The sequence below is a fragment of the Heloderma suspectum genome, chromosome 2 (assembly GCF_057233095.1).
Source record: "Heloderma suspectum isolate Gila_16-S chromosome 2, 16-S_ref, whole genome shotgun sequence".
NCBI classification, from domain to species: domain Eukaryota; kingdom Metazoa; phylum Chordata; class Lepidosauria; order Squamata; family Helodermatidae; genus Heloderma; species Heloderma suspectum.
The window spans coordinates 295809526-295821899 of NC_139459.1; the positions used below are offsets into that span (position 1 = coordinate 295809526).

At 40.0% G+C, this 12374-nt stretch overlaps 1 protein-coding gene across 3 annotated transcripts in view; it reads right to left on the reverse strand.

The window, feature by feature from the left end:
• Positions 1-12374, reverse strand: part of FAM120A (family with sequence similarity 120 member A) — a 76269-nt gene that overhangs the window by 34272 nt on the left and 29623 nt on the right. For all 3 annotated transcript variants that reach the window (XM_084839974.1, XM_084839973.1, XM_084839975.1), the window contains 4 exons: positions 6142-6270; positions 5688-5784; positions 1191-1288; positions 750-1033 (listed from right to left, as the gene is read on the reverse strand). In XM_084839974.1, the coding sequence (XP_084696100.1) occupies positions 750-1033; positions 1191-1288; positions 5688-5784; positions 6142-6270 (608 nt within the window). The remainder of the gene's footprint in view (positions 1-749; positions 1034-1190; positions 1289-5687; positions 5785-6141; positions 6271-12374) is intronic.

Genomic DNA, 12374 nt, shown 5'->3' on the forward strand with positions numbered 1-12374 from the left:
AAACTGCTGCCTTTAGTACATTTTGTGGTATGTTTTAATTATAGCATATTGTATTATGTAATTTTATCTTGGATTTTGTAAGCTGCCTGAGGAACATGTACATGGATAGGTTAAAATGTTTATGAATAAATGAGTTGTCTTTGTGATGTCCTAAACACCCACAAGTCAGGTGACAAGAGCCACTTGCCTGATGCCCCAAGGAAAGCAACTAGGTAGAGAAACTTTCCAAAAGGTAGCTTTTTCACCCCTTTAGACTACAAAGAGCTAAGATATTCAAATGTGGAAGATTAGTTGTTTTTTTTTAAAAGCTATTATTGTTGTGAACCACCCAGAGAGCTTCAGCTACCGGGCAGTATAGAATGGAAATAAATAAATAATGCTACTAAACTTTATGGACTTAGTTGCAAAGCTGATGTAAACTGATTTCCTAAATAAGACCTGCAACTAAGTGCCTATGGGGTGGGATATGGTGTGAGGGACTGAAAGGGGAAGGATTGCTGAAGCCAGGCAGAGGAACTTCTGATGAGTGGAAACTCTGTTCACAGAAGGTGCCTCCACCTACATGATCAAAGATCCCTTCCTTCCCCTTCAGCCCCTCACACTACAGCACACCCCATTTCTGACTTTGGAAGAGGTTTTTCAGGGGGCTGCGATAGTCCCCTTCCATTCACCCCATCTGCAGGCTTTTATGTGGATCAACAAATACAAAACTTGCTTTTTCCAAATCCTGCTAAACTCCTCTTACTTACTTCACAGCACCCCCATTGCCTTCATCATTGTCAGAGGAAGATGATGTAGAAGAGGCAGGAAAATAGGTTGCATCCACATGATTGGGGCTCCCACTCTGAGCTGGGTTTATTGGAGAGGATCGCTCATATAATGGTGTATGTTTTCCTTCATGAGGAATGTTGCTGTAGTTGTTCTGCTCAGAAAGACTTTTTCCACCCGTGTCCAAGGTGATGGCTGGTTCTGAGAGGCTATAGGGGTATGGACCTTGACCTTGGGCATTACCTTGACTAGACATATGCTGGGCCTAAAGAAACAGTATATTACAAATTAGACTGTGTTTTCCTACATCTGTGCAAGCTGCTCATACCCACATACATGCCACATGCTTCTAACAAGCAGCAGAAACACTGGAAGTGGGGGGAAGGGAGGAAGAGAGACAGAAAAGGGCAGAGTATACTTGCCACATGTTTTGCTTGCAGAGGGGACTGTGGAATGTTAAGCATCTGAGGAGAGACATACGGTGGCACCATACCCGGCATTCCAAATTGATTTGGTCTGGCTGTGATTAGAAAATATACGTGACTATTTAAAAAATTATACTAGTTGTAACCTTGTCTTGGACATAATCTGGCCAAACATGAATTTTAGGTGACTCCACAATATGAAAAAGCGAATCATATGTTAGGCTTTGTTGTTTTAAAAGCTTTGACCTCATTTCCTATAGTACGGTTTATTTGTTCTTGTTCCATTTCATCTTCCAGTGCCTGCGTCAGTTTTGTTTCATTTCTACCTCTCAGGAGACACATTCTTCACTTCCTTCTTGTCTGCCCATTTATTTTTTCTTTCCAGTATCTGCCTGCTCTGTTTGTATTAGTCACTCCCACCATTTTAGCCTCCATTGTTTACTTTCTCTTTCTCAGTAGAACAGGAAGTGTAGTAATCAGGTTCTAATTAATGATTCTAAAACTGAAGCTAAGTTTGCTTTTAGCATCCCCAGTTTCATAAGAAGCACATAAGAGCAGAAATGGGAACATGAAATGTTGCAAGTCTATGCTCACTTTAACCAGGACACGCTCTTAGCAATAAACAATTCAGAACTCCTCTTTGTGATTGGTACCACATTTTCCTTTGCTGGTCAGATAGGAAGACTTAAAAGTGAAAAGAACGAGTCAAGCACATGAAGATCGTCTCTTTTTATATAACGCAGCCAAGATCAAACAATACTTTACAGCCACTGATAGCTCTGCTTTCAATTAGCCCAATGAAGACTGGCTAATTAGGATTTATTCAGGAAAGAGAGAACAGATTGCTCTCTTACCCTTCAACTTGACAAACAGAGAAGTCAAACCCATGCTACAAATCAAATCTGCGGCTTCTGACAAGGTAGTTTATCTCAGAATAAGCAGACTATTGTGGAGTAAGAAGACAGGCATACTGAAATGAAAGGAAGTTAAGTTAGTCATGGCTGCCTTAACTCCCACTGCAAACTGAATTCACATCACTTCAAAAGTCAAAAGCCACAAATGGGGATCTGAAATTGAATGGTGTTTTGCCCTAGTTTTAAGCATTTTTTTAAACTCTTTTGCAAATGCAACTAACGTTACCTTTAATAAAAATTCTAGTGTAAGATTTCCATACAGTTATACGTGTAGATTAGAACAGTTCTTTTGTCATAGCTATCACAGCAGTCTTCTATCTGTATGTATACAAACAGAAGGATTTGTTGGGGATAATTTAAGGTTGTGTAGAGTTAATCCAAGGCAAACCATTCAACATCACAGTAATTCAAGTCTATGCCCCAACCACTGAGGCTGAAGAAGCTGAGGTTGATCGGTTCTATGAAGACCTACAACACCTTCTAGAACTAACACCAAAAAAAGATGTCCTCTTCATCATAGGGGATTGGAATGCTAAAGTAGGAAGTCAAGAAATCACTGGGATAACAGGCAAGCATGGCCTTGGTGTACAAAATGAAGCAGGACAAAGGCTAACAGAGTTTTGCCAAGAGAACACACTGATCATAGCAAACACTCTTTTCCAACAGCACAAGGGGCGACTCTACACATGGACATCACCAGATGGTCAATATCGAAACCAGACTGATTATGTCCTTTGCAGCCAAAGATGGAGAAGCTCTATAAAGTCAGTAAAAACAAGACCTGGAGCTGACTGTGGCTCAGATCATGAGCTTCTTGTTGCAAAATTTCGGCTGAAATTGAAGAAAGTAGGGAAAATCACTAAACCATTCAGGTATGACCTAAATCATATCCCTTATGAATATACAGTGGAGGTGAGGAATAGATTTCAGGGATTAGACCTGATAGACAGAGTGCCTGAGGAACTATGGACGGAGGTCCGTAACACTGTTCAGGAGGCAGCAACTCAATCCATCCCAAAGAAAAAGAAATGCAAGAAAGCAAAGTGGCTGTCTGAGGAGGCTTTACAAGTAGCTGAGGAAAGAAGGGAAGCGAAAAGCAAGGGAGAAAGGGGAAGATATACCCAACTGAATGCAGATTTCCAGGGAATAGCAAGGAGAGACAAGAAGGGCTTCTTAAATGAACAATGCAAAGAAATTGAAGAAAACAATAGAATGGGAAAGACTAGAGATCTCTTCAAGAAAATCGGAGATCTCAAGGGAACGTCTGTGCAAAGACGGGCATGATCAAGGACCAAGAAGGCAGGGACCTAAGAGAAGCAGATGAGATTAAGAAGAGGTGGCAAGAATACACAGAAGAACGATACAGGAAAGATCTGAATGTCCCTGAAAGCCATGATAGTGCGCTCACTGAACTTGAGCCGGACATCCTAGAGAGTGAAGTCAAGTGGGCCTTAGGAAGCATTACTAACAACAAAGTTAGCAGAGATGACAGCATTCCAGCTGAGCTATTTAAGATCCTAAAAGATGATGCTGTTAAAGTGCTGCACTCAATATGCCAACAAATTTGGAACACTCAACAGTGGCCACAAGACTGGAAAAGGTCAGTTTACATTCCAATCCCAAAGAAGGGCAATGCCAAAGAGTGTTCAAACTACCGTACAATTGTGCTCATTTCACATGCCAGCAAGGTGATGCTCAAAATCCTACAAGCTAGGTTTCAGCAGCATGTGAACCGAGAACTAACGGAAGTACAAGCTGAGTTTTGAAGAAGCAGAGGAACTAGAGATCAAATCGCCAACATTCGCTGCATCATGGAGAAAGCAAGAGAATTCTAGAAAAACGTCTATTTCTGCTTCACTGACTACGCTAAAGCCTTTGATTGTGTGGATCACAACAAACTGTGGCAAATTCTTAAAGAGATGGGAGTACCAGACCACCTTACCTGTCTCCTGAGAAACCAGTACGAGGGTCAAGAAGCAACAGTAAGAACTGGACATGGAACAACCGATTGGTTCAAAATTGGGAAAGGAGTACAACAAGGCTGTATATTGTCACCCTGCTTATTTAATTTATATGCGGAGTACATCATGAGAAATGGCGGGCTGGATGAATCACAGGTCGGAATTAAGATTGCCGGGAGAATTATCAACAACCTCAGATACGCAGACGATACCACCCTAATGGCAGAAAGCGAAGAGGATCTAAAGAGCTTCTTGTGGAGGGTGAAAATGAAGAGTGCAAAAGCTGGTTTGAAACGCAACATTAAAAAAACTAAAATCATGGCATCTGGCCCCATCACTTCCTGGCATATAGAAGGGGAAGAAATGGAAGCAGTGACAGATTTTATTTTCTTGGGCTCCAAGATTACCGCAGATGGTGACTGTAGCCATGAAATTAAAAAACGCTTGCTCCTTGGGAGGAAAGCTATGACAAACCTAGACAGCATAGGAAGAAGCAGAGACATCACCTTGCCAACAAAGGTTCGTATAATCAAAGCTATGGTTTTCCCAGTAGCAACGTATGGCTGTGAGAGCTGGACTATAAGGAAGACTGAGCATCGAAGAATTGATGCTTTCGAACTGTGGTGCTGGAGAAGACTCTTACGAGTCCCCTGGACTGCAAGGAGGTCAAATCAGTCCATCCTAAAGGAAATCAACCCTGAGTGCTCATTGGAAGGACAGATACTGAAGCTGAAGCTCAAATATTTTGGCCACCTAATGCGAAGATAAAACTCCCTGGAAAAGACCCTGATGCTGGGAAAGATTGAAGGCAAAAGGAGAAGGGGATGGCAGAGGATGAGATGACTAGATAGCATCACCGATGCAATGAATATGGACTTGAGCACACTCCAGGAGAGAGCACAGGACAGGAAGGCCTGGAATGCTATGGTCCACGGGGTCAAGAAGAGTTGGACACAACTGAATGACTGAACAACAACAAGAATTAACTGGATGCTCTTTGGCATCTTAGTTTGGAAGCAAAGTTCACCACATCACTTTGCTACAGGAAACCTTGTTATGTCCTCGGGCCAATATACCCACTTTCTCACACATGCAGTCCCCAAACAGGAATCCCTTTTTCAACCGGGTGCATTCTCTCATGTTTAGGCCCTACATATCTGGCTGCAAACATGTCATTACAAATCTGTATCAGGCATCCTCATATACATAATGAACAGGAGAAAAGATCGGACCCCATGAGACCATGTAGGAAAGGTCCAAAGGAGGCAATGAGTAAACATCCATTGCAACTGTCTAGAATATCACTGCTAGGAATATGTGGAACACTCTAGAATAGTCTCTCAAATATTTATTGTTTTATTTATTACTCAAATGTATATACCACTTTCGGCACAGTTATCAACGCCGTGAACATATGATGTCATTATGCCCGATTGGTGCCACAGTTGGGCCATACGATCCAGGTGGTATGAGTCATATCAAAATTGGTATGAAGTAATAGGATCAAAGTGATACCATTTCCCTATCATCTCCTACTTCCTCCTATAGTTTAGGTCATCAACCATCTTTAACCAAAGCCTCAATACCACACTCAAGTCAAAGTAAGCTACAGCACTTACCTAGGTAGTGTGGTGGATGAAATGGCATAGGTTTATTAGTTGCTGAATAATATGCAACGGCTCTCTTAAATCGTTTAACCTTGTCATCCGTTCTAGACTGAAGGAAATTTTAAAATTCTTATTAAAAATTACATAAACAAATGAACAACTATAGGCAGTCCTAACATTATTACAGTACAGCTGCATCCAACATTACGTAAATTTGTAAAACAATAAAACAGGGGATTCTATCACAAAGGGGTACTAGTAAACACATCCTGAAACATGTAGAATATTCTTATACGTTATCTAGGAACTGATCACCTGGGCAAATTGTTTTTTAGATATAATGGTGATAGAAACACACGTGCATACATGTGCACACACTCACACAATATCCATATATTTACTATTTATTAGTACCACAACATACTTTCAACAACAAGCACACATCTTCAAAGTTTTGTTCTTTTACCTGTGAATGTTGAAAAACATCTTTAGCTATGGCATCCAAATCAGAGGTGTCCTGAATATTGCGAACATAGTCAGCTACAGCTTTGATCACTACATCACAGGGTGGTAAAACTAACTGGTGTGCTCGTACCTAGAAACACAAACACATGTTAAAATCCCCCAGGCCACAGCAGCTCCCCAAGGTAGCTCAATTTTGTAGCAAGTAACTGGCTTGAATTAAATTCCCCTGTAAAATATGCTAACAAGCAATTCTATTAAACACAAGCAGAATTTAACAACTTGTGTATTTGAGATATTCGCCAATTTCTGGAGACACTTTTCTAAAAGTTAAGTATCTCAATAATAATACAAAAAATCTCTGAATATGAATAGGTACTGTTTTTCTGATTCAGCAGATGAGAAGCCTACCCTCTATGCATGCAGCAGTTACTTTAGTAATTAAGTGGCAGCCACTGAAGCATTTTCCATTAGGGATATGTGAGCATAATCAAGTGGAAGCCAGGCTTTTAAACTTGATGGCAACAAGTAGGAAGAAGAAACAGCTAAACGTATCATGAAAGAGAAACATGGGAGCACTAATTTGGAAGTTTGCGATGAGGATAAAAATCAGTGATTTTTTAAAAATGATTTTAACGTTTCAATTCTACAGTGCCTTTAAAAATCATTTAAAATGAAATCTGGATACAAAGCAGTATGTTAAAGTCTACTTATTGCTTAAAAGTGGATTAACATATACATTTTAAAAGCTATTTTTAAAATAAAAGCTGGAATCATAGGGGGAAATGTCTAACTTCTGAGGTTAAGAAAACAACACAGTAAGTCATATAATATATGTGTTATTGCGGCCTGCCTAGTAGGCCCAGGGTTTAACTAGTCACCTCAGGTGCTAGGATTCAGGACATGCCACCCAGAATTTTATCAAGCATTCCCTGAGCCTATATATGTAGTCTTATGCTGTCTTATACCCCCTACTACCTGAACTCTGCAATATATTAATTTTCAATTATGAATATTAATGACTCTCCTAATAAAGCAGAATGAATATTTTCTTTTCATCTCATGCAAATGCTGTTTTGCCTACTACCTACTAGCCCTGCTTCTGGAAAGTTCTGAACCTATGATCCATGAACCTTGATCCTATGCTTGTATATTAGGAAGTAAGTCTCACTTGTTGAATAAGACTGCTTGTAAGTAACTGTGTATAGGATTTCAGCTACAGACAACTGATCTTGCTTTGTATCCTTGAGTGCATACAAAGCAAATCTAATTTTGCAGTTTATGTGTGCTGCATGATCCCAGAATTTGGATTATATTCCTACATTGTACAAAGACTATTTAGTTTCAGATTAATGTTTTAACCGTTATAGATAGTATGCATGCTTGTCCAAGAAATAATTTCACAAAGAAAATTTTGATTTAAATCAATCAAGCCTGGGCCTGTATGTGTTAAGGTAAATTTAGTACTCTGAATATTGACACTTTTAGGGAGCCACTGGAATATTTCAGGCAATTCTGACATTTAACCAGTATGTTTTAAAGCCAAACAAATGCCATGACGAATTACCAAATTTCATTCTTTAAAAAAAATAATTTACTGATAAATGTCCAGAGCTAGCCTTATGGCAAATTATAATAATGGATGGAAATGAAAATGGCATTTGGTCAAAGGCAAAAAAAGTATTCAGATGGCCTTAAGATCTCCTAGTAAAGTTCATGTTTTCCCCCCCTTTCTCCTGGCCTCCAAGACATTAAGGATTACCAGAAAATATTGACGTTCACTACATTTCTGTAACATACATTAGCTTAATGTGGATAAAGTCCATGGATTTTATTTGCACAACTTCCACTTAAACTTATAAATACTTAAATGACTATGCAATTTGAGCACATTCATTAAAACGGCATCTTCTATTTTCCATATAATCTTAATCCTATGCGTGCTTACTATCAAGCAAACCCCAGAGGTCAGTTGAGCTTTTCTTCTTAAGTGTGCACAGGACTGCAGCCTAAAACACACTGCCATATTCAGAGAAGAATAGTGAGTTGAATTTTCCCAACCCAACTATACTGCTTTTCTTAAAAAATATGAACCTACACTTTTGTAACAGCAGGAAGATCTTAAGGCAGAGTAGACAACCTGGCGACCTTCAGATGTTTTGGACAATAACTCCCACAATCCCTGACCATTGTTAATGCTGGGTGGGGCTTATGGGAGCTGTAATCTAAAACGTATGGAGGGTATCAGGTTGCCTACCCCTGTCATAATATATATTCCATGCAGCATATTTTACAAAACAAGTTTCTCTGAACTATGCAACACTCATACTTTGAACTGTAATTATTCAAGAAGGGGAGACATCTAGAATCTTAAAGCTACAATCCTATACACACTTACCTGGGAGCAAGTCTCACTTAACTGGACTTGCTTTTGAGTAGCTGTGCATAGGATTGTGCTGTAAATCTTTTTTTTTAACCAAATAAAAAGACATAAACATACTTATGCCGCCTATACAAAACCAAGCTTGAAGTTATTACAATTCTCTAGAAGTAGGGTGTTTATCCTAGCAAAATAAGAATAATCTCATCTATAAACTAAGAAGGAGTGCTTAGGAGCACCTAACCATCTATGCTGCAACTATGGGGTGGGTGGGAGGGAGATAATTGTGATTCAGGATTTTAACCTAGCAACTCCCAGGGTTACTTGAAAACGTCATTAAACAATTGTCAATTCATCAGAAAAAGCAAACCCCATGACAATGAGATTCTGCAAGTTGTTACAGTACATTCACACAAATGTAACTGGAATTCTCTATCAAGTTTGTCTGAGTTTTCCAAGTCCTTCCCTTCAGCCATCACCTCTCAGAACATGAGAGGGGCCTAAAGGTTTATAAAGAGACCTAAACATGTTCAAACTGCAGTATTGTGCAGACATACAAATCTCCACCAAGATCATCATTGGAGGCTCCTTTCCAGGTGCCCCCACCAAATGAGGTGTGGTGGATGGTGATCAGGGAGATAGCCTTCTTGGTCATGGTGCCCCCCTATGGAGGCTTGCCAGATGCCCCAGGGAGGCTCACCCAGAACCTATATGGTCATTTTTTCAGGCAAGACCATCTGATTTCCCCAGGCTTTTAAAAACGTTTAACCCTGAATGTCCATTGGTTTTGTGCTACACTAGTCTGGTTTGCACGCCACAGCTATTCCTGATTTGTTTAACCTGGAATTGTTGGGGCTGAGCAGCAGCGAGCAAGCGGGCTGCCTCCTGTTTCAGTAACAACCCAACGTGATTGTTGGGTTAACTCTGGGTTGATTAACCCCTCATCAACCCAGAGTTTCGGGTTTGGGTGTCACAATAACAAAGGGCACTCCTGGGTTGTTTTTGAAAGCGGAAGTGGTGAGCAGGTGAGAGGCAGCATGCTCGCTTGCTCCTACCCGCATGGGCACACCATGGCTACATTGGGCATTACATGTGAACCAGGTCACTGTCGGTTGTTGTATTTTTTATTCCAGTGTTTTGTATTCTTATGATGGTATTTTAATGAAATATTGTATAAGCAGCCCTGAAAAATATTATTTGAAGGACAGGATCTACATTTAATAATACAAGCAAAATGAGCAAGGCTACAAGTTTTCCCAGTTATAAGTTTGGTCCCTGACTATTTACACCATCCAATACCATCAACTCCATATACATTTTCTTGGAAATGTTCTACTGATTTCAATGAACTCATTCTAAGGAAACATGATAAAGTCCAGGTTGTAACCTAAGCCTCTCTCTCTCGATTTATCAAGTATTATATGGTTACATTTTAGTCCTGACAACGTTTACATTTTAGTCCTGACCTTAGATAATAAGCTACTACTAGTAGGCCTGACAACTATATAAGCCTTGGTTGCCTGAAGTGTGTCCCAGAGGTTATATTCCAAGGCACAGGAGACTGGAAAAGCCACAATTTTTGCCAGCATAATCTTCAAAAGAATATTAGTTTGTCATTTAAACTTTAGGTCATCTTATATCTCAAGGTCACAGATAGACAATAATAATTCTACACTACAATTATGTTTTTAAAATCCCGCTAAAGGCTTGGCCCCAGCCACTACAAGTCAGACCAAATGAAAACATCTTACAATGCTTTCGAAAGGTCCATGAGCTTTAGCATGTCTCCAAGGGAAGGAAGTTCCATAACTGTGTGAGCAGCCAATAAGAATGCTTCTCTTTGCATCATATGGATTCTGTGTAGATTTGGTATAGTGAGGCGAGAGCTAAAGGTTAATCGTACAAATTATAACATGAAACGGGAAATGAGGTAGTCTTCATTACGGACCCAAGACATAAGAAATCTTTCTGCATCAGGCTTGCACTCTGACTTGGGGTTGGATACAAAGTGCTAGTGCAAAGCAGAGCACTAGAATAATATGTTTCAGGTGATTACAGCCATTAGAATACAGGCAGTTGCCTTCTGCACCAGATGTGGCAATTCAAAGAGCAGCCCTATGTTGTCGAAGGGAAGGGCCATCGCTTAGTAGTAGAACACAGGTTCCGTCTCTAGCATTTCTAGCTAATAGGTTTTAGGCAGCACTGCTGAGAAGGTCCCTCCCCAAGACCTTGGAAAGCTACTGCCAGTGTAGACAATACTGGGCTATATAGATAAATGGTTCAGGATTCAGCCATGGACAGATTATTATAGATGCAATCTCATGGCTAGAGTCACCCAAGAGTGATGATATTATGACTTGACTGGACTAGGCTCCTAAAATAATAATTCTCCAATAGTGGACTAGCAAGAGTAGGCTTTGAGAAACAAAGCAGCACAAGAGGCAACACCTTTGAATGGCCAAGCTAAAGTGAGTCTGAAATCAGACAAAACAATCCATTAGTGGGACTGCTTACAAGAAAAGTTTTAGATATGCTGTTCCAATTGCCTTCCTGCTTTTTTGATAAATGGAGCCAGATATCAGCGGTAACAATCATCTCGTTCGACACCTCTTGGGCCTGGTGTAGATGTAATATTAGTTGGATTAAGGGATAAATCGCTAATGGGATTATATGCTCCCTCCCTCTAACACAAGTTCCACGTGTTCCAGAGGGTTTACCATGACACGTGAAGAAAGTTAACCCTGGCTAAAATTAACCTGGGACACTCCTAAACTGCCTTTCAGAACCCTGATTAAGCCCAAGTTCATACAATTTCTTCTTCACTACAGCATCTATGACTGTTTCTCTCAAACGTTAGCATGATCTGTAATATATTTAGATGCATCCACTGTAGCAATAATTGTCCAGGCATGGCACCAATGTGGTCTGTATGAAATAAAATTCTCAGAAAGCCTGTAACGGAAAATTCCACATGATAGGTTTACTTTGGTGCCAGGATTACATGCAAACTCTCAAGATCCTGTTGCATGACTTTTTCACTTTGATGTTGTCAAATGTACCTCAGAGCCATTATCTGTGCCCTAACATCAAAGCAGCAACAGCAGTGTAGACTGATGACTCCTTCTAGGAGTACATAAAACTACAAGGGAAGTTATTGTTGCATTGAACATCACAGCCAAGACAAAGTGAACAGGGGTGGCTTTCTAGCAAAATAGGAAGAGGGAGGGTAGCTGGGCAAATTGTGGGTGCCACAGACCACCTGGGTTCCAGTTGAAGTAGTAAGCTGTTAGTGTGACAGTGATGCCCACACACTTTGCAACCTAATTAGCATGCCTACTCTCACATGCTGGGTAGGATAACGGTTAGACTTTTATCAGGGAATGCTATGTCTTTAGCAGATCTATAATGGATTATAGAAAAAGTCATTATGCAAGAAAGACAACGGAAATCCAACATGCAAACACTGGACACTATTGTCCCTTCTGGGCTTATCTTTATGTAACACAAGACTTCATCTCTTATGTTAATATTTAATGCCATCCACATTAAGGCACTTAGGTCATGTTTGTCAAGGCAAATACAGGAATCCAATTTTTTTATTTAAAATGATTTTTAGGCCATAAAACTCTCTCAGTATGGCATATAGAATTAAAAATCATACAGAACTATACAAATAGAGAAATATACAATAAAATATTATAGAACACCATAAAAACAGGTTATACCAATAAAACCTGTAGTCCACAGATTATGGAAAGGCTAGTGAAAACATCTAGGTCTTCAGAGCCTTCATGAAGAACTGCAAAGAAGGGGAGTGAGGAACCCCTGATGGAAATTTATTCCAGAGGTACAGAGTC